This window comes from Patella vulgata, chromosome 4, assembly GCF_932274485.2.
Source record: "Patella vulgata chromosome 4, xgPatVulg1.2, whole genome shotgun sequence".
Taxonomy (NCBI): Eukaryota; Metazoa; Mollusca; class Gastropoda; family Patellidae; genus Patella; species Patella vulgata.
Window position 1 is genome coordinate 17138618 of NC_065882.2, and position 25802 is coordinate 17164419.

Below are 25802 nucleotides of genomic sequence, written 5' to 3' on the forward strand. Positions count from 1 at the left end.
CTCCAGCACGAAATAGGACCTGGGCCCTTATTCACGAAAACTTAAACTAAGATACAATCGAAAATGCAAATTGGATATATGCAAATTGATTTTACTGGTCAGCCAATCGAATTGCAGTATTTCTTAAATTCGATTGTATCTTAGTTTAAGTTTTCGTGAATAAGGGCCCAGTATTTTAAAGAACAATATTGGTGTCAGCCATTATCACATATGTGATAGAACTGGTTAAATACGTTCCAAATATAATTTTAACACGGAAATCATTGCTACGATAGTTGGGTAATGAAGATTTCAAGAAACAGAAGTGACGAAAGCAATAGGAAATATTGGGAGGCAGTAGAGGTAGGAGAGAACATTTCTCACAGTACTACGACGGGAAGTAGTGGGCGGGGGGACCATTTTTCACAGTACTACCATGGGAAGTAGTAGGGGAATGGAGGATATTTCTCACAGCACTACAATGGGAGGTGGCAGAGGAAGGGAGAACATTTCACACAGCACTACAATGGGAGGTAGCAGAGGTAGGGGAGAATATTTCTCACAGTACTACAATGGCAGGGAGGGGAACATTTCTCAAAGTACTACAATGGGAAGTAGCAGAGAAGGGGGAGATCATTTCTCACAGTACTACAATGGGGAGTAGTAGAGAAAGGGAGGACATTTCTCACAGCACTACAGTCGGAGGTATCAGAGGAAGGGGGAACATTTCTAACGGCACTACAGTGGGAGGTATCAGAGGAAGGGGGGACATTTCTAACGGCACTGCAATGGGAAGTAGTGGAGGGCAGAAAACATTTCTCACAGTACTACAAATTGAGGCAGGGTAGGGGCGGGGGTGGGATGGGGATGAATTGCTCATTGAATGTCACTTACTTCTCGTCCTTAAAAATACTTTTGTCCAGAAGAGCATCCATTAACCCTTTTTGTATTTCATCAAATACGTCAACACATGATTGAAACATATCCACCTCATTCATATCTAGTATAAATGGTTTACCAAACCTTAAACAAAAAGCACATTGCTATTCAAAACTACAATATTGTGACAGTTGAATCTCTATTAGGTATATCAGTCCAAAAATGGTTCAGTTCATTATTTACAAAGGTTCATTTCAGTTCAATATTTACAATGAGATGACAAATTGAATATTCCATCTATCGATACTTCTGCCTATGTAACAAAACAACCATCATTTTTATTTGCCGTGAACCAAATTGATTTTGTTTAAGTGTAACTGATATCTTCCACAGTCTTCGATATTGTTGACACAAATTATTTGTTAATTTAAATCAGTGGTTCTCAGCCTGTTTTGCCAACGGCACACCTTGGAACACATGAAAAAATAGCGGCACACCTGGCTAAACATATATGAAAAATATTTGAATTTTGCAAAATAAAAACATGGCTAGTCAGACGGCATACAACCGTAGACAAGGACTAGTCATAGACACATAGAATGACTCAAATTAAATCAAGAAAAACACCACAGCTAGGAATACTCAATTGGGATCATGTGGTTTTCCGCATTTTCTTAGTGTGCTGTTCGAAATTCCGCGGCACACTTAAATCAACATTGAAAAGATGGGGCTCTGATATTCAATATATAAGGCAACGGCTTTGGGATTTTATTATTACAAATCGTTTCATTATTTTTGCCTTTATTGCTCAGCATGCAATTTTGCCTTGTTTCAATAAAGTCTTAATTTGCCCAAACCATCTTTTTTATTATTGGGATGGTGGTGGGGGGGGGGGCTGAGCTTAGCTGTCTGTCCGTCTGCCTGTCCGCCAGCTAGATGATATTAAAAGACAAAATAAACATTGTACCATTGGTACACGAATTTAGATTTGAAATTAGAGTAAAAACGGAAACGACTGAATGTAAATCAGTTTATTTACATTCAAATTACATTATTACATGCGTTGCGACCCATTTGTGTCAATTTCTAAGTACAAATATTAGCGATTTAGCTCCTTTAAAAGTAATCGGTTTGGGGTATTTTAATGACTTTAAAAGCAATGTATATATACATACTTCATGGCACCAATTAACGCCATCCTGATAGTTTCTGGTTGCATGTCGTGTTTCTCCAGACAATTAATCATATTTGTATCTCGGTACTTTAAAAATGTGGACACCTGCCCGACAGTATCAACAACAAAGGGCCACCTAAAAGAGAAATAAAACACACATTTGCTTTGTCTTGTCCTTCTTGTACTATATCCACAAGATTCACGGAGGATGTGGAACCACATGTACATCACTACTATCTGTGACGTAGAAAAATTCAGTGGAAATTGCAGAAGGCATCACGGATCAAAACCAACTGTCCATTCTCGGGACTCATTCTCAGCACAAGTCGCGCTGGGGGGGGGGGGTTGGATGGCTGAATGGTTAGCGTGCGCGCGCGCTGTATCATAAAGTCTGTCATTGAGTCGACTGGCGTGGTTTCGAATCCCCGGTTGTACGTGACAAGGAGTAGGATCGCCTATCCAACCGCGTGGGTTTTCTCCGGGTCCTCCGGTTTCCTCCCACTGCTAAAGACCCCTATGCGCAAGCGAATTATTGAAATAAAATTAAACCATATGTTAGTCCCGAAATGACCTAGTTTGTGTCGAGTGGACGTTAAACCCCATTTCTCTCTCTCTCTCACAAGTCGCGCTATCCAGCATTGCCATTAGTGTGAACTGCAACGGAAGATTGCTTATATTTGTACAAAATTACATTATTCCTGAGTTTACTCTTGCAGGCAAAATATATATTCTCAAACTGAAATGTTATGAATGAAACTTACTTTCCAGATTCTTTAACCTTATCGTGGACATCGTCCATTACAACTTTACCTATTTCTTTCAGTTGGATCTTAATTCCAGGCAGGTTATCGACGTCTTCACCTTAAAGAATATGGAACAAATGTATAATGTCATGTCTGATTTCCATACTTTTCTAAGTACTAAGCGGGCTAAATAAAAACGAGAAAACGTGCTATGATGGACATTTTGTCCCGACTGCGGCGTCATGGTCTACTCCACACTGATCAGCAGTGAATTTTCGCTAGGCCGCTACAATCACTGATAAGGATGACATCGATATGCAACTTAATGAGCCAAAAATATTAAATTTTTCCTGCGACAAATTAAATTCTAAAACATTTTTTTTATGTATTGGAAAAATAAATAAAGGCGTTTGACGTATTTGTAGGTAAAAATTATTTCCTATTTAGTGTAAATGGTTATTAAAATGACTAAAAGGCAGCATTCGGCCGAAGCAGTAACGTCTTAATGTAAACAATGCACGCGCCATTCAGTCAATGATTGACCCCGCGTGCTGTGACGGCACGTGTTAAGGCAGTCATCTTTGACAGAGATATTACTACTCGTAATTCTCTGTGAAACAGATTGGGTCTATTCGTCAATTTCCAACTGGCCGTTGATTTTTTAACGTTTTGCCAATGGTATACACTGGACCACGGATAATCGTCCCACCCGAACAACTAGAAACTCCATCTTACCAGGCATTCCATCCCGCACCACCGACAACGGGAAATGAGACTGGGCAATCATACAAACAGGATCAAACCCGGGACCTGCTGATTAGTAAGCACGTGCCTTACCCATCCTGTTACTATGCTTCCAATACAACAAAGACATATACAAATTTGGCCCATTGTAAATCAGAGGCGGTTAGTGTTCCTGAATTAAGTAAGTATATCCTGCCTCGTGTAGACATCTGCCACAGCTATTAGTTATGGAACCAAAATTAGACAGACTTTATGGACACTACAAGTAGGGGGACATTTTAGAAAGGGAAATCTCCAAAATAAAAACAATGAGTTTATCACAATTCGGTGATCAGTAACCGTTACCGGTCTGGTGCAAAAAAAAGGGGACGTTAAACCCTATTTCCTTTATATTTACAAATACACTTATCCATCCAAAACACAAACAAGATAAATAAAATCAGACCTGTAGCCATATTGAAATATTTGCGTTCCTTCTCAATGAATCACGGTCCTAGTCTCCCAAAAATCGAATTTGTAGATTATTGTTTAGTAATGGCCACTCTCACAATGATCTACACATAAACTGGCCTTTATGCATGTGTATGATTATTTTTGATCTTATACTGGTCACAATAAAACATGCCCCGTTGTCAAAGAGACGGTTCTAACGTCATAATAATCTAAAGTGATCGAGTTGGCTTAATACTGATTATAAATAACCGGGAGTCTATATACTTATAAGGTCTTAATCATATCAATCATTAGCTTAATATAAAAAATCCCCTAGTAAAGATTATTCATGGTTGACTAGACGTATTACAATTTTGTGTGAATATTTATACCGTATGGCAAATTCGAGCATTGTTTAAATGATATCAGATTCCAATAAATGATATCACATTCAAAGTACAACAAACATTGAACGTTTGGTGTGTGTGTGGGGGGGGGGGTCGTGGGAGGGGGTCGTGGGAGGGGGGCCGAATGGTTAGCACGTGCGCGCTGCGCTGTATCATACGGTCTGTCATTGAATCAACTAGCGGGGTTTCGAATCCCCGGTTGTACGTGACAAGGAGTAGGGTCGCCTGTCCAACCTCGTGGGTTTTCTCCGGTTTCCTCTCACTGCTAAAGACCCCTACGCGAAAGCGAATTATTGAAATAAAATTGAACCATGTGTTAGTCCCGAAATGACCTAGTTTGTGTCGAGTGGACGTTAAACCCCATTTCTCTCTCTCTCTCTCTGAACGTTTGGTTATAAGAATAGATTTCAAATCCAGTATTTTAACCAAATTAAAGGCATTCTCACGAGAATATGGTGACAAATGTTAAGGCCAGGGAACAGTTACCCAGCCCTGATGAAATACCATTAAGTTGGGGGCCATTTTAGTTTTCTCAGTTTTATGTATCTAATTCGTGCAGTCGGCTCTATATCCATGCGGGTTTTTTTTGGGTTTTTTCACCTCATGTAATGTTCCTGCAATGTCTATTTTCTTAGTTAGGTGAAATAAAATGAAATGAAATGGGCTTTCACGTCCTACTGTTCTGTTCCTAACCTGGACTAATCAAGACGGGCATACGCCATACAGTGTGCTATGAGGGAAATTTTGCCCGGGCAGCGGCGCTACGGCCTACTCTTATATCGAATTCCAACTGCCAAGGGATCTTTTACGTGCACGCCAATGTGCACACGGGACCTCGGTTTTTCGTCCCATCCGAACGACTAGACAGCTGTCCTTGTCAGGCCCTCCATCCAACATCACTGACGATGGGAAACCACACCGGAAAATCTGATTGAACTTTCTCGGCCAATGCGGGAATCGAACACCCGAACTCCAGGCTAGCGAGGTATGTGGGATGATTCAGACCTTAGTGGGGCTATACCTTAGGCTGTTGGTTACAGACAGTTTTTAATTCAGATTATAAGCATGATACACAGGCACTTGAAGGGATTAAAATAAAATTTGTTACAAATGTTTGACTATATATTTCAGTATTAATACTGTAATATAAAGTCAAACAGTTGTTACAAATTTTATTTTAATCCCTTCAAATGCCTGTGGCATGATACATATATAGATTATTGCATTCACAAATACAGTTAGTGGGTTAAAGATATTTCCTAACCAGCGGCTGCCAGGCATGATACGCCCACATTTTCGAGAGATGGATAGAGAACAAGCTAACAAGAAAGTGATTTTTCCTACAATCAAGGGCCATAATTCAGGAAATTACAATTCGATATGCGCAAATATCGAAAGGAACTGAGATCTTTGGGTTATAAACTTACATTTCAAGTTTCAACAAAATCGGATAAAAATTGTGACCTCTATAGGGTCCACAACCTTGATATACCATATTTTTACGCTATTTGAGAACGAACGGCAGCCATTTTGTCTGTCAATTTTGGGCCGATTTTCACGAAATTCGAACTCAGTCGTCCTTAGGGTGTAACGGTGATATAATAATAAGTTTTTTTTTAAATCGGATAAAAATTATGACCTCTACAGGGTCCACAAGCTAAAAACTCGATTTTTCATACAATCAGGGGCCATAATTCAGGAAGTTACGGTCCGATATGCGTGAATATCGAAAGGATCCGAGATCTTTGGGTTATAAACTTACATTTCAAGTTTCACCAAAATCGGATAAAAATTGTGACCTCTATAGGGTCCACAACCTTGATAAACCATATTCTTACGCTATTTGAGAACGAACGGCGGCCATTTTGTCTGCCAATTTTGGGCCGATTTTCACGAAATTCGAACTCAGTCGTCCTTAGGGTGTAACGGTGATATAATAATACGTTTTTTTAAAATCGGATAAAAATCATGACCTCTTTAGGGTCCACAAGCTAAAAACGCGATTTTTCGTACAATCAGGGGCCATAATTCCGAAAGTTATGGTCCGATATGCGCAAATATCGACAGGAACCGTGATCTTTAGGTTATAAACTTACATTTCAAGTTTCAACAAAATCGGATAAAAATTGTGACCTCTATTGGGTCCACAACCTTGATATACCATATTTTTTACGCTATTTGAGAACGAAGGGCGGCCATTTTGTCTGTCAGTTTTGGGCTGAATTTCACGAAATTCGAACTCAGTCGTCCTTAGGGTGTAACGGTGATATAATAATACGATTTTTTAAATCGGATAAAAATTATGACCTCTATAGGGTCCACAAGCTAAAAAGGCGATTTTCCGTACAATCAGGGGCCATAATTCAGGAAGTTACGGTCCGATATGCGCGAATATCAAAAGGAACTGAGATCTTTGGGTTATAAACTTACATTATAAGTTTCAACAAAATCGGATAAAAATTGTGACCTCTATAGGGTCCACAACCTTGATATATCATATTTTTACGCTATTTGAGAACGAACGGCGGCCATTTTGTCTGTCAATTTTTGGCCGATTTTCACGAAATTTGAACTCAACCTTCCTTAGGGTGTAACGGTGATATAATAATACGGGTTTTTTTTAAATCGGATAAAAATTATGACCTCTATAGGTTCCACAAGCTAAAAACGTGATTTTTCGTATAATCAGGGGCCATAATTCAGGAAGTTACAGTCCGATATGCGCGAATATCGAAAGGAACCGAGATCTTTGGGTTATAAACTTACATTTCAATTTTCAACACAATCGGATAAAAATTGTGACCTCTATAGGGTCCACAACCTTGATATACCATATTTTTACGCTATTTGAGAACGAACGGCGGCCATTTTGCTGTCAATTTTGGGCCGATTTCCACGAAATTCGAACTCAGTCGTCCTTAGGGTGTAACGGTGATATAATAATACGATCCGATATGCGCGAATATCGAAAGGAACTGAGATCTTTGGGTTATAAACTTACATTTCAAGTTTTAAAAAAATCGGATAAAAATTGTGACCTCTATAAGGTCCACAAGCTAAAAACGTGATTTTTCGTACAATCAGGGGCCATAATCCATGAAGTTTCGATCCGATACATGCCAATATCGAAAGCAGCCGAGATCTTTTGGGGATAAACCTATATTTCAAGTTTCGTCAAAATCGGATAAGAATTGTGACCTGTAGAGAGTCCACAAACAATTGTGGACGGACGGACGGACGTCCGGACGGACAGGGGCGACGACATAATACGTCCACATGAAAATGTGGGCGTATAAAAAATAACTTGGTATGGGACGGTTGGGGCGTCTGATGGTCTTGCCATACCAGTGTAGGGGCAGAACCACGCCCATTTTCGCTTTGCGTGTCGCCTATAGGCCGCAATTCCTAATGAATCGTCTTGAAAACTTGTCACACTTATTCCTTATACCCTAGGAATGACCTAAATTATTTTTGGTGCATGCCCGACCCCCTAGGACAGAGCCGAGCCCAATATTGTATATGTGTCACCAACAGGCCAACATTCTTAACAGATCCTTTAGAAACTTTATGTAAGATTTAGATAAAGAACTAGCCATTCTTGCTATAATAGTTCGAAAGTAGATGATGTAAAATGAATAATTTGAAAATTTCATTCAAATTACTCTATTGCAAGCGAAGATATTAGCCTTTGACAAAGCCTTTGAAGGTTTGACAGACGTGTGTGCAATAATTTCAACCACCGTACTGGTTGATCGAAGCTAAGTCTCGGTCCTCCATATTTGATTAAATCAAAGTATCGCTGAACTATTCTAATCTATTTAATATCGGAGAAATCTGATGCCATCGAGAGTTGATTAAGGCCTGGATTAGTTAATTAATGTCTAATTAATACTTTAGAAAACATTTTAGGCCTAAAGAAAGACCTGCAATAGGCAGATTTAGCTCTTGCATAATGCATGTTTAAACGCAGGGGCAGAGCTGCGCCCATTTTTTCTTTGTGTGTCTGTGGGTTGTCTACAGACCATAATTCTTAATGGATCGTCTCGGAACTTGGCATATGTATGCCTTATAGCCTACGGACGGCAATTATCGATTCTGGTGCATGTCCCGGCCCACAGGGGCAGACCCACGCCCATTTTTTTGTGTTTATCGTATGCAGGCCGCAATTGTGAATGGATTGTCTTGCAGCTTGGTATATGTATTCCTTAAAGCTTAAGGGTGCAACTATTGGTTTTGTACATGTCCCAATCGCCTGAATTTTTGTGTTTAGCCCTAAGGCCAGAATAATGAATTATCTTGGAACTTGGTATACTTATTTCTTATATCCTAAGGAGGGCAACTATTGATTTTGGTGCATGGTCCACGCCCCTTGAGAGGTGCCACACCTACATTTTGTTAATATTTTGTCTGTAAATAATCTGCATGTTGGAATTACATGTAATAACAGATTTGGATCCAATTCGGCATGATCAATCATAGGGATGAACCTATTTATATTGTTCCATATCCACCCCCAAGGGAGAGAGCTACGCCCAATTTTTATGTTTATCGTTTATTTATAGGTTGTAATTCTGAATGGATCATCTTGGAACTTTGCATATTTATTCCTTATACCGTAAAGACAGCAACTATTTAATTTGGTGCATGCCCCGACCCCCTGGGGCAGTGTCACACCATCTTTTTTATTCCATGTCCAACCCCGAGGGGCAGAGTCACGCCCAATTGTTGTGTTTATCGTCTACAGACTGCAAGTCAGAATGGATCATCTTGGAACTTTGCATATTTATTCCTTATACTGCAAAGACACCCACTTTTTTGTTAATATTTAGTCTGTAAATATTGCAAAACAAATCCAACGCCTAGCCTTCTTTGCCTCTTGTCATATTACAGTCATTGCAGCCATTTCATATTTCATTCTAAAGCAGAAATGTGGACCTATATTGCAGTGGTACCGATGCCCTAGTATCATGTGCTACCAATAATATATAGGAGGACTGGGTGGTCGAGTAGTTTAATGCTTGCGCTTTAGACCATAAGATATGTCACTGAATCAAGTGGGTTGGTTCCAATCTTGACAAGGATTAGGGTCGCCTGACAAAGCTTGTGGATTTTCTCAGGATCCTACTGGATTCCTCCCACTGCTAAAGATCTATACGCGCATGCAATTTATTGAAATAAAAATATGGATGTCAATCCCCAAATAATATATTGTACCCTTTCATGGACACCTATCTGAAAGGGAGAGAGAGAGAGAAATGGGGTTTAACGTCCACTCGACACAAACTAGGTCATTTCGGGACTAACATATGGTTTAATTTTATTTCAATAATTCGCTTGCGCGTAGGGGTCTTTAGCAGTGGGAGGAAACCGGAGAACCCGGAGAAAACCAACAAGGCTGGACAGGCGACCCTACTCCTCGTCACATACAATCGGGGATTCGAAACCACGCCAGTTGACTCAATGACAGGCCTTATGATACAGCACGCACGTGCTAACCATTCGGCCACCCAACTCCCCCTATCTGAAAGGGTCATAAATAGAACTAAGAGTTCTGATTGTTAATATTTTAAATATCACAATACATCGTACAAGTATCAAGGTGATATCAAATTAAAAATGTTTCTCTCTATAGCTACAACATAGAAAAAGAAAAAAAATATTACATCCGACAAGTCCATCCATGTTACTGTAACAATGTTTCGAGGTATTATCAGCTCATTAAAGCATGTTTACTATTGCTTCCGGCATTTCAAATAAACCATAAATTGCACGGTTACTTTAGAAGAATATGAAATAATGAATTGACATAAAATCATTAACAGTAATGGGATAAGTTAGATTAATATATTTCCTATTTCTATGAGTATATATCAACATAATATAATATGACAAATGACAATAATAATGCAATCAATAGATTAACAATATATTAATAATAAATATCACAGATTATGTTTGGCAGGATTAACATAATGCCTTTATATATTAGCCTTAATAACACTTCATAAAACAATGTTCATAGAGTAAATTAATAAAACACTTAAAACATTCCACACCTTTCCCAATAAAATCCACTATTAACACATTTAAAATGATACAACCTCTTTGATTTGGGGGGAAAAAACAACTAATTATTGATTTAATTAAATTTAATCTGTGGTTTTGTTTGGCAGGTTGTAGTACATCTATATTTTAAGTTTATTTTCGATCAACAGATAAAGGTAATATTATTAGGTATAACTGATTTTGGGTTTTACAGTTTAATCCAAATCCTAACTAAAATTTCTTAACAAACCCACATTAGGTAAATCTGTCAGAATGATATATCACATCGGAACCCAATTCAACATATTATGTATCAACGAAAGCAGTTTTGGCTCTTTTATATGTGGAAATTTAGTTTTTAACAAATTGATGCACTGGAATCCTAATCAGAGAAAACCAATAGGGGAATTTCCCTTATGCACATTGTTCACTTTGTTTCACCCTTGTTAATCTCACATGGTTAAACCACCAGAACACCTCAATTTATTTTGGTAGAATTATTCTGATTGGGTATGTCCTATTAAGTAAGCCATCATTAGGATAAGAATTTGAGGTAATAAAGAAGAATTTGAAATTATCGGCCATAAAATGACGAGTTGGTTGATATTCTGCACCATCGGTTTCTTTGGTTAAGGACATGAACCTGAAAATATAGATAATAACTATTTATATGGTAATTAGAATTAGAGAAAATGGAGCAAGAGAGAGAGCAATGGGGTTTAACGTCCACTCGACACAAACTAGGTCATTTTGGGACTAACACATGGTTCAATTTTATTTCAACAATTCGCTTGCGCGTAGGGGTCTCTAGCAGTGGGAGGAAACCGGAGGAACCAGAGAAAACCCATGAGGTTGGACAGCCGACCCTACTCCTATTCACGTACAACCGGGGAATCGAAACCACGCCAGATAACTCAATGACAGACTTTATGATACAGCGTGCCATCCAACCCCCCATGAGGTTTAAGATCTAATCAACATAATACTTTGGTACAAGGAGGACAGGAGTGTTTCTGACCACTTTAAAGGGTTTCTTTTAGGTGCCTGCATATTGTGTACATGGTTGGACATCAATTGGTACACTTTCCTGCATATTGTTTACATGGGTGGACATCATTTTTTCTTTTGTCCCATCCGACAAACATATTTTGTACATGGATGGCCTTCGCTTTTTTATCCCATCCGACAAACAACTTGGCACACTTTCCAACTCATCCTGCAGCGCTGACAAGTATGAAAAATCCTTAAGATTCTTCTTGGATGATGAAATAGATTTTTTGGCAATGGTATTGCCAAAATTCGTAAAATTTAATCATTGCCATAATTTGTGTTAATGCTCTGGCTGAGAAAGCGTTCAATTCAGTGCTTATATTAAAAAAAAAAAAGAAGTTTTTCAAGTGGTCTTAGTTAATGATTCTGTCTACCTGGCATAACGTTGAGACAATATTGCAGACTAAGTTAATCTAATCAGCCAAAGTATCTCTCTTTACTTACTTCTCCGCCTCTAATAAACTTTTATCTAATAAAGCATCCATTAATCCTTTCTGTATTTCATCAAATCTATCTACACAAACTTCAAACATATCTACTTCCATCATATCTATTATAAACGGTTTACCAAATCTACAAAATAGAAAATGTAGTCTTGATCCTAAATAAATAACAATCATTTGAAGCCCCATCCAAACTACCAGGAAAAGACTTAACATCTTTACAAATACTTCAAGGGAAACTTTTTAGTTATCTGCAAAGATCAAGGTAGCCATCAACATATGTAGGAGCGCTGTTGTCACTGGCAACATATGAGTAATACATGCATGATATCAACGGCAGATTCACTGGTTGACACTCTGTAACAATTAACTTATTTCATTTCTGGTTGACTTAAAAGGCAGTTTTTGTCTATAATTATGTCTACAAATAATATACTTTCAGATCTAAATGACCTTATTAAGTTAAGGGGACTATATCTTTAATTGGTCATCAGTAAATCAAAGCACCATATCTTCTGATGATATCTCGATATAAACAATTGATTTGGGTCAAAACTAAAGTAAAGAGCATTAAAATTATAAAATTTCATTACAAAGAGCATTAAAATTATATAATTTCATAATGGTAAACACAGTTAAAGGACTAGTGTTGAAAATCGGATAGAGATTTGTGATCCAAATACTTTTGTTTGCTATCCGAATACGTTTCGTCGGATAATTCGGAAACATGAAATTCTTGAACAAAATCACATCGAAAGTTCATATACTCATAATTTCTTACTTATTTCAATGTTTATGAGTGTCTGCGTATGCCGAGTATGAAATCTTACTTTCGGTTTGCAAATTGTTTGAGCCGCGAAGAAAAAAACATGCCTACCTTTAGCCGCAATTATTAAGACTATTCATGATATCCAAAAAAATCAACGCGGTGAATAAATTTGTGTATAACTACTCCTGTAATCCGCGGCCCTCCCACTTATCATTTTTGCTCAATCAACACGAATGAAGAAAGTAAAATAAAAACATCTAACATTTTTTCCGCCAAGGTCGTTTGCCTCATTCTGATAATCTACTGCTATTGAACCAATCAGTAAGTGAGAATATACGTGATCTAGGTCGTTATGAATAAATTACAGTGCGGGAAGTCTAAACACAGTGTTAACTTGTATCCCGTAAACCCAAGAAGTAGCTTCTATCTAGCGTAAACCAGCGCGAGGAATGAATGAATATTTTTTTTATTTAGACTACTGTTTTCGTTGCACTGCATTAATATTTTTATTAGTTAATACTATCGCTAAATAATACGTGTGATATTAACATTTATGCTCAAAGCTGCGTACGTGATCAATAGCATTGGGGAAAATTTCAAAGTAATCAGATGTAAAAATGGCTAAATATAGAGCATAGGGAATGTCAGAATATATTGTAACGAATAGTAAACGGATAGTAAAATGATTTGGATAACCCTTATTTTGTATCCGTTAACGGATATCCGAATAGTAGTTTCAACACTATAAAGGACCATCTTGAAACATACCTAATAGCACCAAGTAAAGCCATCCTGATAGTCTCTGGTTCCATGTCAACTGGTCTTAAAGCATTTAGCATATTTGTATCTCTATAACGTAAAAATATAGCGGCCTGTCCACTGGTATCAATAATAAAAGGCCACCTGAAATAAAAGAACAATATGTACTTGTAGCAGCTATAATACTAAAGCTAAAAAGAAATGAAATGAAATGGGGTTTAACATCCTACTTTCTGGAAAAACTGGGCTAATAAAGATAGACAAGATGGACATACAAGGGAGAGAGAGAGAGAGGGAGAAATGGGGTTTAACATCCACTCAACACAAACTTGGTCATTTCAGGACTAACATATGGTTCAATTTTATTTCATTAATTTGCTTGCACGTAGCACAGGGAGGAAACCGAATGACCCGGAGAAAGCCCATGAGGTTGGACAGGCAACCCTACTCCTTGTCATGTACAGGCTGGGAATCGAAACCATGCCACTTGACTCAATGACAGACCTAATGATGCTACGCGCACACTTTAACCATTCAGCCACCCAACCCCCTGGGCATACAAGGGCTGGCTGAACAGTTCTAAGCCTAACCCCCCAAACATACAAGGGCTGGCTGAACAGTTCTAAGCCTAACCCCCCCCCAGACATACAAGGGCTGGCTGAACAGTTCTAAGCCTATCTGTGAAAGACCTGTACAAAGTCGATGTTTCCATACATTTTTCTACATGGTCCCCTTCAAGGTGTACACACCTTTGCCAACAATGTTACAAGGCCTGGATGACGGTCAGGTATAAAAACTGACTGAATTTTGAATTCTGGTTGAAAGTGATGAATCCAGGTCTCATCCATGGTTACAATGTGGCGATAATGTGCTCAACCCACTCTTGAGAGATGCCCACAATACTGGCAATATGTCGAGTGGTCAATCATCGATCAGCCATCAACATGCACCCGGGTAATGTTTTCTTGAATGGTTGCTGTTGATCTTCCACACTTAAATTCTGCAGCCCACTTCTGGACTGTTTAAAAGGAAGGGGCATCATGTCAGCATGCATCTGTGTTGGGGTCAGTCCTTTCAGTTGCTGGTATTTGATGACTGCCCTATAGCCAATTTTGTCCATTTCTGGTGATTTCAATGGGTAGGTTCACAAGATAGTCTGGTACGAAGACAATAATAACACTACAGTTGCAGTTCTTTGATTCATTCAATGATTGTACTTGTTGGTGACAAAAGTTTGTTTCAACCCAATTGATCGATCCTTTCAGACTTTAGAACTTTTCAGCCTGCCCTCGTACATCATACAGTGTGCTAAGAGGGGAAATCTGCCCTGATAGCAGAGTTATAGCCTACTATTCTTTCATTTTCCAATATAAAGGGGATCTTTAACATGCATCCAATGGACCATTGGCAATAGTATACACAGAACTGGTTCATCAGGATCTTTCGACGTGGTTTTTACCTTGGCAGTGGTGCAGGACGAAAAGCCAAGGTTCGGTGTATACATTGGCGTGCATGTAAAAGATCCCTTTGCAGTTGGAATTTGATATTAAAGTAGGCCATAGTGCCATTGCCCAGGCAAAATTTCCCTCATAGCACACTTCATTAGACCAGTCGGAGCAGAAGAGTATGAGTTAAACCCTATTTCATTTCATTTCAATACACAGAACTGAATAAATGACTAGATGATTTTACTTGCCAGGATCTCCCATCCTGCACAGCTATAGAACAATTCTTAAAATTGTAAACTGTTAATCACTGAAATTACTCTTTTAACTTTAAAATACAGGGGCCTGTTACACGAAATTTTAATTAAGATAAAATCCAAATTTTAGTAATTTGATTGGATAATATTAGATTGATTTTAGTGCTTAGCCAATCAAAATTGAAGTATCTACTAAAATTTGGATTTTATCATTAGTTAAGATTTTGAGAAACAATGCCCAGATCTACTGAATTAAAGCTAATGCAAAAAAATTCACACAAAACACCAGCCTAAGTGTTCTGTGGTTAATATACAAATAAAATCCTACCGGGAGGTCTAGATGATAATTACTCGAAGTCGACTTACTTTCCAGAATCTTTTATCTTATTGCCGACATCTCTAATTAAAACTTCATCCAATTCTCGAATCATGACCTTGACACCCGGCAGGTTATCATCTAAATCTCCATCAACTGAAAAATTAAATTCAGAGCAAGGTTTATTTAATTTTCTTTTCAACCACACCCACAGCATGTTTTTATTTTTTTCAGTTCAAATTTGCATTATATCCAACTTGAATTCTCAATGAAACAGTCTATAGGGGTCTTTTACTACAAATCAGGTATCATGTAGCAGGAGCTTCTATATTTAATGTTTAGTTTCAAACCACTGTTGGCAAATTGTTCAAATTCGTTGAGAATCATCAAAAACTAGTGGGTTTCTATTGTCGCATAGTTTAAAATGGTCAACACAAGGTACAATTTTATGGATACACAATTACTGAATTTAATACTAAGCGACATTTCGACGAGGATACTCTCGTACGTCTTTATCAAGATGAAACATTGCTTAGTATTAAACTCAGTAATTGTATATCCATAAAATTGTAAATTGTGTTAATATGTTCAATTACTAAAAGCCAATCAAAGAAAATACCAATCAAAGAAGATTTAAAATAGTCGGTCTGGATTATATAATGATTGTTAGGTTTACAACTGTTTACTTTCCAGGGCAGTGTTGTTAATTACTCAACACCTTTTGGGAATAGTCGGGAGAGAACCCAAGGGATGGGGCAGACAACCTTTACTCTTTGTCACATACAAACTTGAGATCAAAACCATGTCACCTGACTCTATGGGGGATACTTGATTAACCATTCTGGAACTGAATTCTCTCTTATGATCTAAAGTGCATGCATCAGACCACTCAACCACTACTACTCCAAGTTAATTACTTTGATTTAAACATCAAGTTAAAGGGTGGGACAAAAGACTTACCACTTTGTTTCTGCTGTTCTCGTAATTTTAATCTGGCCTGAGATAGTTTTTCTTTTGCCTTTTCTGTGTCCATTTTTATCACCTCTAAATCTAACTCGGCATCGTGAATTGCCTGGAATAAAAATTACATAATTTCTTGTGAAGTATGTTTTTACGACCAATCAAGTTCAGTGGTGTATGATACGGCTGTCATAAAAAAATTGATATATTGAAATATTGCAATACAGATCTACCGCAACTTCGCATCACAAGACAGAATTTGGTGTATTGATTATTTTAAAATGATTTCATTGTATCAAAATGCACTTTATTTTAGGATGACATGGCTGATAAAAATAAGGTTTTCCTTAACTCTTAGCTGAACCAAGTCGACTTTTGTCGACACCTATTATGACGTTACTGTTAAGTACCCGCGGCGACTTTTATCGACAAAACCGAATGCAACGTTCCTAGCATAATAAGAGTTACTTCCCTTATAAACAGACGGCTTTCACTCATTTGTTTACTTCTTGTTTGACATCTTGACAATAAAATCGTACTGTTTCTTCTTGAATAATTTTGATAAAACAGTGATATTGTCTAGGCCTACACAAAAATGTTCTGCTAATTATGGATTACCATTATGATGTGGTTTTTATGATGTTATGACGTCAAACTTAAGTGTTAAAGACATAGATTTCACCACATATATATTGCAATGTGTATCACAAAACACAGGGTTATATCACATATCACAATATATTGCAATACACACTGCAATGGACTGCAATACACACACCTAGAGGATGAAAATAATTTAAAATGAAATCACTGGAAGTCAATACAGATTTTACAAATATACAGGGCACATTTAAATCAAAATTTGTTTTCAAGTCAATCTAAGTCATATGAATAATATAATTAGGCCTACCTGTAAGGTTAACTCTGGACGATCAAAACCTGAAGCAGACGCCAAATCATGTTCTAATATTCTTTTATTTAACTCACAATAAGCTGTGTTTAACTTAAAAGATAAAAAAAAGTTACAATAAACTAAAAAAGGTACAAAATTCACAATAAATGAAATTAAATGTGGTTTAAAGTCCTACTTTTCTGCACTGACTGAGCAATGGAATATGTGCATAAGCCATGCAGTGACCGGACAGCTACACTTTAGCCTCCTATCATGGGTTTCCATCCCATTCGAACAACTAGACACTGTTCCTTGCCATGCCATCTGTCTTGCACCGCTGACAAGGGGAAAGCATGCCAGATGATCGACAGGAACTTTCTTGGCCAACATCGGGAGCGAACATGAAACATCCTGAGTAGCAAGCCACGGCCTTATTAAGCCAAACTAGCTTCCAAAATTCACAATATATGTTGTATTTATTCGGTTACAATATGTTGTATTTACTAGAAAAGTTACAATAATTATGTTGTATTTACTAGAAAAGTTACAATATGCTGTATTTACTAGAAAAGGAAAAAAATGTCCCAACATGTTGTATTTAACAGGAGGCAAATAAATGGTCTAAATTGAAATATAATGATATAATAAAAAGTAAAAAACACTGTAAAAAAAACCCAAAAAAACTGTAAACCAGCTGCTGCCAGGCAGGATACGCCTACAATTCGATATGCGCAAATATCGATAGAAACCAAGATCTTTGGGTTATAAACTTACATTTGAAGTTTCAACAAAATCGGATAAAAATTGTGACCTCTATAGGGTCCACAAGTTTGATATACCATATTTTTATGCTATTGGAGAGCGAGGGCCGATTTTCACAAAATTCGAACTCAGCCATCCTTAGGGTGTAACAGTGATATAATAATACGTTTTTTTTTAAATCGGATAAAAATTTTGACCTCTATAGGGTCCACAAATTAAAAACACGATTTTTCGTACAATTAGGGGCCATAATTCAGGAAGTTACGGTCCGATGTGAGCAAATATCGAAAGAAACCGAGATCTTTGTGTTATAAACTTACATTTCAAGTTTCAACAAAATCGGATTAAAATTGTGACCTCTATAGGGTCCACAACCTTGATATACCATATTTTTATGCTATTTGAGAATGAACGGTGTAACGGTGATATATTAACACGTTTTTTTAAATCGGATAAAAATTATGACCTCTATAGGGTCCACAAGCTAAAAACGTGATTTTTCGTACAATCAGGGGCCATAATTTAGGAAGTTACGCTTGCGCAAATATCGAAAGGAACCAAGATGTCTAGGTTATAAACCTACATTTCAAGTTTCAACAAAATCGGATAAAAATTGTGACCTCCATAGGGTCCACAAGCTAAAAACGTGATTTTTCGTACAATGTGGGCGTATAAAAAAAACTGTAAAAAATAAAATACAGAGATTATCTATTTATAGATCTATTTGTTACATGTATATTTCTTGTATTGTATTAATATAATTTTTGTTATTGTATGCTGCTCCTCGTGTGCATTTTTATGCAATAAATTTACTTACTTACTTACTTATATAATTTCACACAACCTACCTGTTTCTGTTTTGTTTCATATTCTTTTTTAGCAGTTTCTATCTGTCCTTCAAGTCTACAATATAATAATAAAATATTGAATCATCTGATATGGCCACAATTATAATCAACCAATATTTGGACATTACAACATAATTTATACTGTACACAAAACAGTAAATTTGGCTTTGCAAATGATTGAAGCAGCCAGTTTATTCATCATTTTTTTCATACACTTATCAGAAGCTGAAAAGAATACAATAATAGGGAAGTGGGTGGAGGAGACCAAAAGATGTCCATTAGATTGGTTGTGGTCTTGCAGACATGGGGTTTAACGTCCTACTGTTCTGCTCCAACTGGGATAATGAAGACAAGCATACGCCATACTGTGTACTATGAGGGAAATTTTGCATGGGCAGTGGCACTATGGCCTACTCTTATATCAAATTACTACTGCCAATGGATCTTTTACATGCACACCAATGTATACACAGGACCTCGGTTTTTCATCCCATTTAAACGACCAGACAGCTGTTCTAGTCGGGCCCTCTGTCTTGCAGCACTGACAAGGGGAAACCACGTCGGAAAATCCTGAAAAACTTAGCAATAATTTAAAGGCTTCAGCATTGCTTCTTAAATCTTTTCAGGGATACAATATAAAAAGATGTACCCAGTAACAGTCTCAATAGTCAAAACATTAGTTAGTAACTTCCCAAATCCCAATGAAAAAAAATGTTTAAAATTACTTGTTTTGTTCAGCTTCTCTGCGCACTCTATTTTCTTCTTGTCGTTTTTCTTTATAAGCTTCGATTCTGTGTAACAATGATTCTGTTTGAGATATATCCCAACCTTCTAACATTACCTGTATAGCTTGTAGTGACGCAACCTAAAACACATTTACAGACTGATTGAGTTAGGGTTGTTTTGCAGGCATCATGTTCAAAGGACCTAGGTATTACGAACTATAAATATATATTTAATTAATTCCATTGTTGAATATTTAATGAAATATAAGTAAATTAAATATAATAGGGTTTCAAGTCCCATTTTTTTGCACCAACTGAGCTCATGAAGACGGGAATATGCCATACAATGTGCTATAAGTGAAATTTTGCTTGGACAGCAAAACTACAGTCAGATCTTATTTTTGATTGCAACTGACACAAGATTTTGGTCTTTCATCCCATGCAAGGGACTAGACACAGGACAATATGTAAGCAAGCCCCTAGGGGTTTTAAATAGACTTGACTTCTACATTTTTATTGAAATACCGGCATATTGTGAAATGAAACTTTAAATTTTATCATCAAAGTATTATAAATTTCTGTGAAAGATAGATAACAATATAATTTAGAATAAATAAATATGGGTACCTGTTCTGGTGTCTGTCCATCAGAAGCATATAGTCGTGGATCTGCTCCATTCTGTAGTAAAATCTGTAGATTAAAAATTAATCAGAAATTTTATTGGTTGTCGACATTATATATAGGTCATTTTGAGACTAAATTATTCTCTTGTGATATGGAAGAATTTTACTGTGACCATTTACATGCATTGCAAATGTAAACACTTATTATTGTGTTTTATTACCATCTGAAGAACTAGACAACATACATTCCACGATTAAAATTCCTTTTTAACATTAAGAGAGGGGAGATACAGAAATAGAATTTAATATCCATGGACACAAGTCACTCAACCCAGCTAGATCATTTTCAGATTACCATCTGAAGAACTAGACAATAATACATTCTACAATTGAAATTCCTTTTTAATATTAGGAGAGGGGAGATACAGACATAGGATTTAATATCCATAGACTCAACCCTGCAAGATCATTTTGAGATTAACACATGGTAAATACTTATTTCATAATTTTAGCACTGAGAAAAAAAGGGAAACCTCCCCCCAAATCATAGGCAAAGCATGCAACATATATAAAAAAATCCAGACATGTAAATGATTGCCGCAAAATACTGTCAACACAACTACAAAATGTTTAATCTACCTGGCATGGTTCCAAATGACCAGCAAAAGCCGCTCTATATAATGGCGTTCTTTGAAATTGACCTTTAGTATTAGGGTCAGCTTCACGATCTAACAGAAATTTGATAGTTTCTGTATGTCCTCCACCTATAAAGTATTTAAAACAATTTCATAACATATAGTAGCATGTTTTGTATAATATAAAAGGCCAAATAAAATAATACCTGTGTTTTCGGATATTAAGCTACCACCAAATAGGGTTTGTCAGAATATCAGTTTATCTCCTTTTTTGTGGTGTAAGATTGGATAGTACTAAACTAAAGATAGGTTGCCAGCCCACAGCAGCTAAATTGTCCAGTATCTGAACAGCAAAAAAAAATATATAGAGAAACAAAGGCACTTGAGTCAATTGCAGACCTTATGATCTAATGTGCACATGTTTCGGCCATACTGCATAGGCCATGCAGTATGCTATGAGGGAAATTTTGCCTGGACAGCGGCGCTGCGGACTACTCTTATTTCGAATTCCAACTGTCGTGGGCTTTTACATGGTTGTCAATGTGTACAGAAGGACCTTGGTTTTTCATCCTATCTGAACGACTCTACGTCGTCCCTTGCCAGGTCCTCCTTCCTACATCACTGACAAGGGGGAGAACCATGCCGGAAAATCCCAATGAACTTTCTCCGCCAATGCTGGGATCAAACACAGGACATCCAGGTTAACAAGCCAATGTTCTACCCACCAAACCACCGTGGACCCCCCAGGCCCCTATAAAAACATAGTGTCAAACTTACTAGCAGCTTCTGATAGTGGAGTATTTTCATTTGCATCTTCACATTCAATCATGGCTTGCAGATGTTTATTTCTGATTGCTTTACCAATTACATCATGTCCTATATTATTTTTATCATCCAGATCTTTTACCTATTGATAAAAAAAACAACAACACTGCACAATAGATATATTTAAAAAAACAGCCAGACTCACAGTTACATGTTTACAATACAATTTCAAGTTGCTCCACTATAGCCATTAAATGAGGTAGATCAAAGTAGACAGGCAATCAGAATGATCTAGAGATTGCAGTCTGGACTATTGATAAACGTTGACGAAAATTTCAAATATTGGAAAAGACATTATCTTCACAATATCTGTGACTTACATACCATTTTTTTTTTTGGGGGGGGGGGGGAAGTATTACAAACACATATTTCTTTAGCAATTATTCTACATGTATTTTGTAGGAGAGGTGTGAGCTACATTTAAAGATGCATTATTCAAAAACTAAATCTGCCTATTTCTTTAGGCCTTAAATGTTATATAAATTATTAATTAGACATTTATTAACTTGCCAAGACCATAATCAGCTCTAGATGTCATCGGATGCTCTTGATTTTCAACAGATTTAAATATGATTGGCAGTTAATAATTTAATTTAAATATGGATAAATGACACTCTGTTTATTATTGTAATAAAGGTAGCAATGACAATCGTGACTACACTGTTCTACAATCGACAATAACTCGGCTCAGAATGAATGAATTTGACTGAAATTTTCAACATATTCCCTTTTCATTATCTATTTTTTAACTTTTAAAGCGAGAACTGTCAGCTCTTTATCTAAATCTTATATAATGCATCAGTCAAGAACTTTGGTGATGAAGATACCATAGCTTGAGTTTACTTGGATAGAGAGAGAAATGGCGTTTAACATCCACTCAACACAAACTAAGTCATTTTGAGATTAACATATAGTGTTACACAATGGGAGAAAACCTGAAGGCCTGAAGAAAACCCACAAGCTTGTATATGCATTCCTACTCCTTGTCCGTACAAGTGGGGGAATCAAAATCATGCCACTTGAATCAATGCTCTAAACCATTTGTCTACTCAACCCACCAGTTTTATTTGGACCCATTCACATATATCAGCACCAGCACCAGTATATTGTAATTGTATTTCTTTACTAAAAATATATGCTTGTTCATTGCGATTATTTAATTTCATTCAAATAATCATTTATTTCCATATCCTTTCATACAAAACTAGATCTAGAATTGCTAAGTGCCATAATTTATTAGTCGTTCACGGTACTTGACAATGAGGTCAAATGACACTTACATATCATATCTTTATGCCGTCTCAGTGACGAACCCAGTGTGACACTACGGTGTCGTTAAATAGATGAATTATGAATTACTTCCACCTTGTGTATACGGCCCGTGACACTAGGGTGGCACTTATCTAGTCAAGATGTTCACGCTGTATATAAACTGCAAAAGTCAATTGACTCTGGAACACTTTCTTGGTTAACTATGTTTTTATATCTTTATAACATCCATAATACAACGGTTATATACAGGAAACTACACACACAGCTATGACATTTTATATATAAGTTCTCTATCCCCTAGCTTGTGTTTTGCGGTGGTGTTTCTCAGCCTCTCAGCCGAGGAGGCTATGGGTATGATATTCCCCTAGGAACTCTGAATGATATCTTCTCTAGGATCTCTTAATGATGTCTGAAGGGAAAGTTAACCCTGCTCTTCTTATATAAAGAGGATACGTGCACGAGTCATCGGATTGGTCAGCTGCACAGACGCTACCCTGGATTTAAACCCATTGTACTAATATGGGCACAAGGTCGAAGGAGGATAGTTGCCCACGTGTCTAAAGCATGGGATTACCATATTTGGATTATCAGACTATGATGTCATTGCCCAATTCAAACTACCAGACTTATCCTTGTTAACCTAGTTCTCGTTGTCACTGGTACTAGCTAACGACTTCAATACATTAACCAGAGCATCTTATACAGAACTTAGGTAACCTCTACAGTATATAGGCCCTATAGTAGTATTATACCAGTGTTCTGGACATCCTTTCTGGTGCATGACACATCATTAATTATTATATGTACAATTAAAACAATCTTCACCTCTTGTAGAATAGCTTCTATAGCATCAATATCACCATCATAAGCTGCTTCTAACATTCTCTTCTTTCTTTTAGCTTCTTCTTTCTTTCTTTTTCTTTCTTCGTCTTCTTTTTTCATCTGTCTATCAATTTCTTCTTGTTGCATTTTCACCATTTGTACAAATGCCTGAGATAAATAAAACATGGTTTAAAACTAATTCTACCAAAAGAATATGTGATACCCAAATAATATCAAGATTTAATTCAAACATATATTGAAATTTCGAAACATCAATTCAGACAGTCTGGAAATTTGGTCAAACTGGTGAGTTTATCTTATGTTGATGTTAATGTTAATTTCTTTTTCTTTAAAATACTGAAATGAAAATCAAATGCTGCAGGAGCTCACACTAAGTTTAACGGTCAAAGTAGTTTGGAATTGTTTATTGCTCAATTATGAAGTATTTCTAGTTCTTCAATTATCAAAGAAAGGGACATGAACTATTATTTGCATATGATAGTACTGTACCTCCTTTTCAAGTCTAACCATTAACTCTTCATATTCTTCTTTTTCTTTAAGTTTTCTTTGCAAAGCTTTCTTTCCCAAAAATTGTCGAACTTTAGATTGTATTTTACATGCAGCTTCATCTTCCTTTGTCCATACTTTTTCTTTTGGCTTTGCAACATTAGTACTGTTTTTACTTGTTACTGGTTTTCCTTTACCAGCGGTTGTTGTATTTTTCTTTGGCGCTGCAATCGAAACATAAAATTTTCAAAATGCTATGAAAAATAAGTTCATTTAAATCCAAACTGATTTCTCTGTTATTAAACTAAACATTAGATTGTCAAAACATTTCCTATAGCAGACACCAATCATTTACAGATTTAATTCACCACTTTCCAGTCACCCTGGTTCAAAACTGATTGTCAGAATCTTTCTATTTCTTTTATCATATCCCTATCACAACTCTCTTAAATTTACACAGTTCATCAATTAATGATTTCAGAGTGATTTAGCAACAAGAAATTTCCTCTCAACATCTGTGATTCCCAGTTTATTACTGCCATTGTCAAAGGCAAAACAATTAACGACAACACATTTACTAGTTCCTTTAGTAACGGTCACTGATCTGACGATGACCACTGACCTTTCCTATCCATCCCTATATAGTTGCAATATGAATATATTGCTCTTCTCCACCTCTGTTCTAAGGCTATTTTGGAATCCTTACCAACTATTTTTCACTGTAATTCTTTTATTGTTCGCCAAAAGAAATCATTTCTCGCCACGACTGACACACACTATTTTCAAGTAGAGTTTTGAAATTTTAAAAAAAAACATGCAGTCGGCACATGTTAAAGTCTGGTAATTGCTGATCAATTCAAACATATTTTGTGTAAGTTTTTAATCACAAAATTCTATTTGAAACTAGTGTTGAATTTTTATAAATTTGTGTCAGATGATCTGAGATGTGGCGAGAAATGATTCCATTTAAGTTTTGGCGAACACTGAAGAATTCTAGTCTGTAGTGTAAGGATTCCAAATTAGCCTTAGAACAGAAGTGGGGAAGGGCGGTATTTTCATATTACAGCTATATAGGGACGGATAGGAACGGTCTGCGGACATTGTCCGATCAGAGACCATTCAATCAAGCCAGGAACTATTTACAATACAATACCGTACGTACATACCTGCAGGAGTTGCTGTAGACTTAGCTTTATTGCCCGCTTTATTCGGAATTGTCGCAGTTTTACTCTGCGTTTTTGCAACACCCTTTGCGGGAACGGTTTTTTTGGGTGGCATTTTAAAGCTGGCAGTAACTGTACATGTATTAAAATAGTATTATTTGAACAATTTATTGATGCAGGTAATGCATATACCTGTGAAAATTAAAAATGACGCCATGTTGTAAACAAGATAGTCCCGCACCTAGCGATTCATAAGCATGCCCTCGTCTCATTGGAGAAAAAGAAGGGGGAACAAATCCCCCCAAAATATTGTAATGAAATAGATA

General features: G+C 36.8%; 1 protein-coding gene across 2 annotated transcripts; it reads right to left on the bottom strand.

The window, feature by feature from the left end:
• Nucleotides 1–2059: 2059 nt before the first annotated feature.
• Nucleotides 2060–25735, bottom strand: LOC126818604 (IQ motif and ankyrin repeat domain-containing protein 1). Of its 2 annotated transcripts, XR_008787800.1 has the most exons (16): nucleotides 25480–25735; nucleotides 24317–24537; nucleotides 23810–23974; nucleotides 21665–21794; nucleotides 20892–21016; nucleotides 20257–20319; nucleotides 19630–19769; nucleotides 18905–18959; nucleotides 17313–17405; nucleotides 16403–16514; nucleotides 15493–15598; nucleotides 13434–13568; nucleotides 11898–12026; nucleotides 10415–11046; nucleotides 2794–2893; nucleotides 2060–2168 (listed from the first exon to the last, which is right to left on the bottom strand). XR_008787800.1 is itself a non-coding variant. In XM_050546105.2 (14 exons), the coding sequence occupies exons 1-14, from the start codon at nucleotides 25589–25591 to the stop codon at nucleotides 10887–10889; spliced, it is 1746 nt and encodes a 581-aa protein (XP_050402062.1). In that variant the 5' UTR covers nucleotides 25592–25735; the 3' UTR covers nucleotides 9960–10886. The 2 variants fall into 2 exon arrangements, 1 of the variants encoding a protein (XP_050402062.1); XM_050546105.2 differs by lacking the exons at nucleotides 2060–2168; nucleotides 2794–2893 and having other exon boundaries at nucleotides 9960–11046.
• Between the last annotated feature and the right edge of the window lie 67 nt (nucleotides 25736–25802).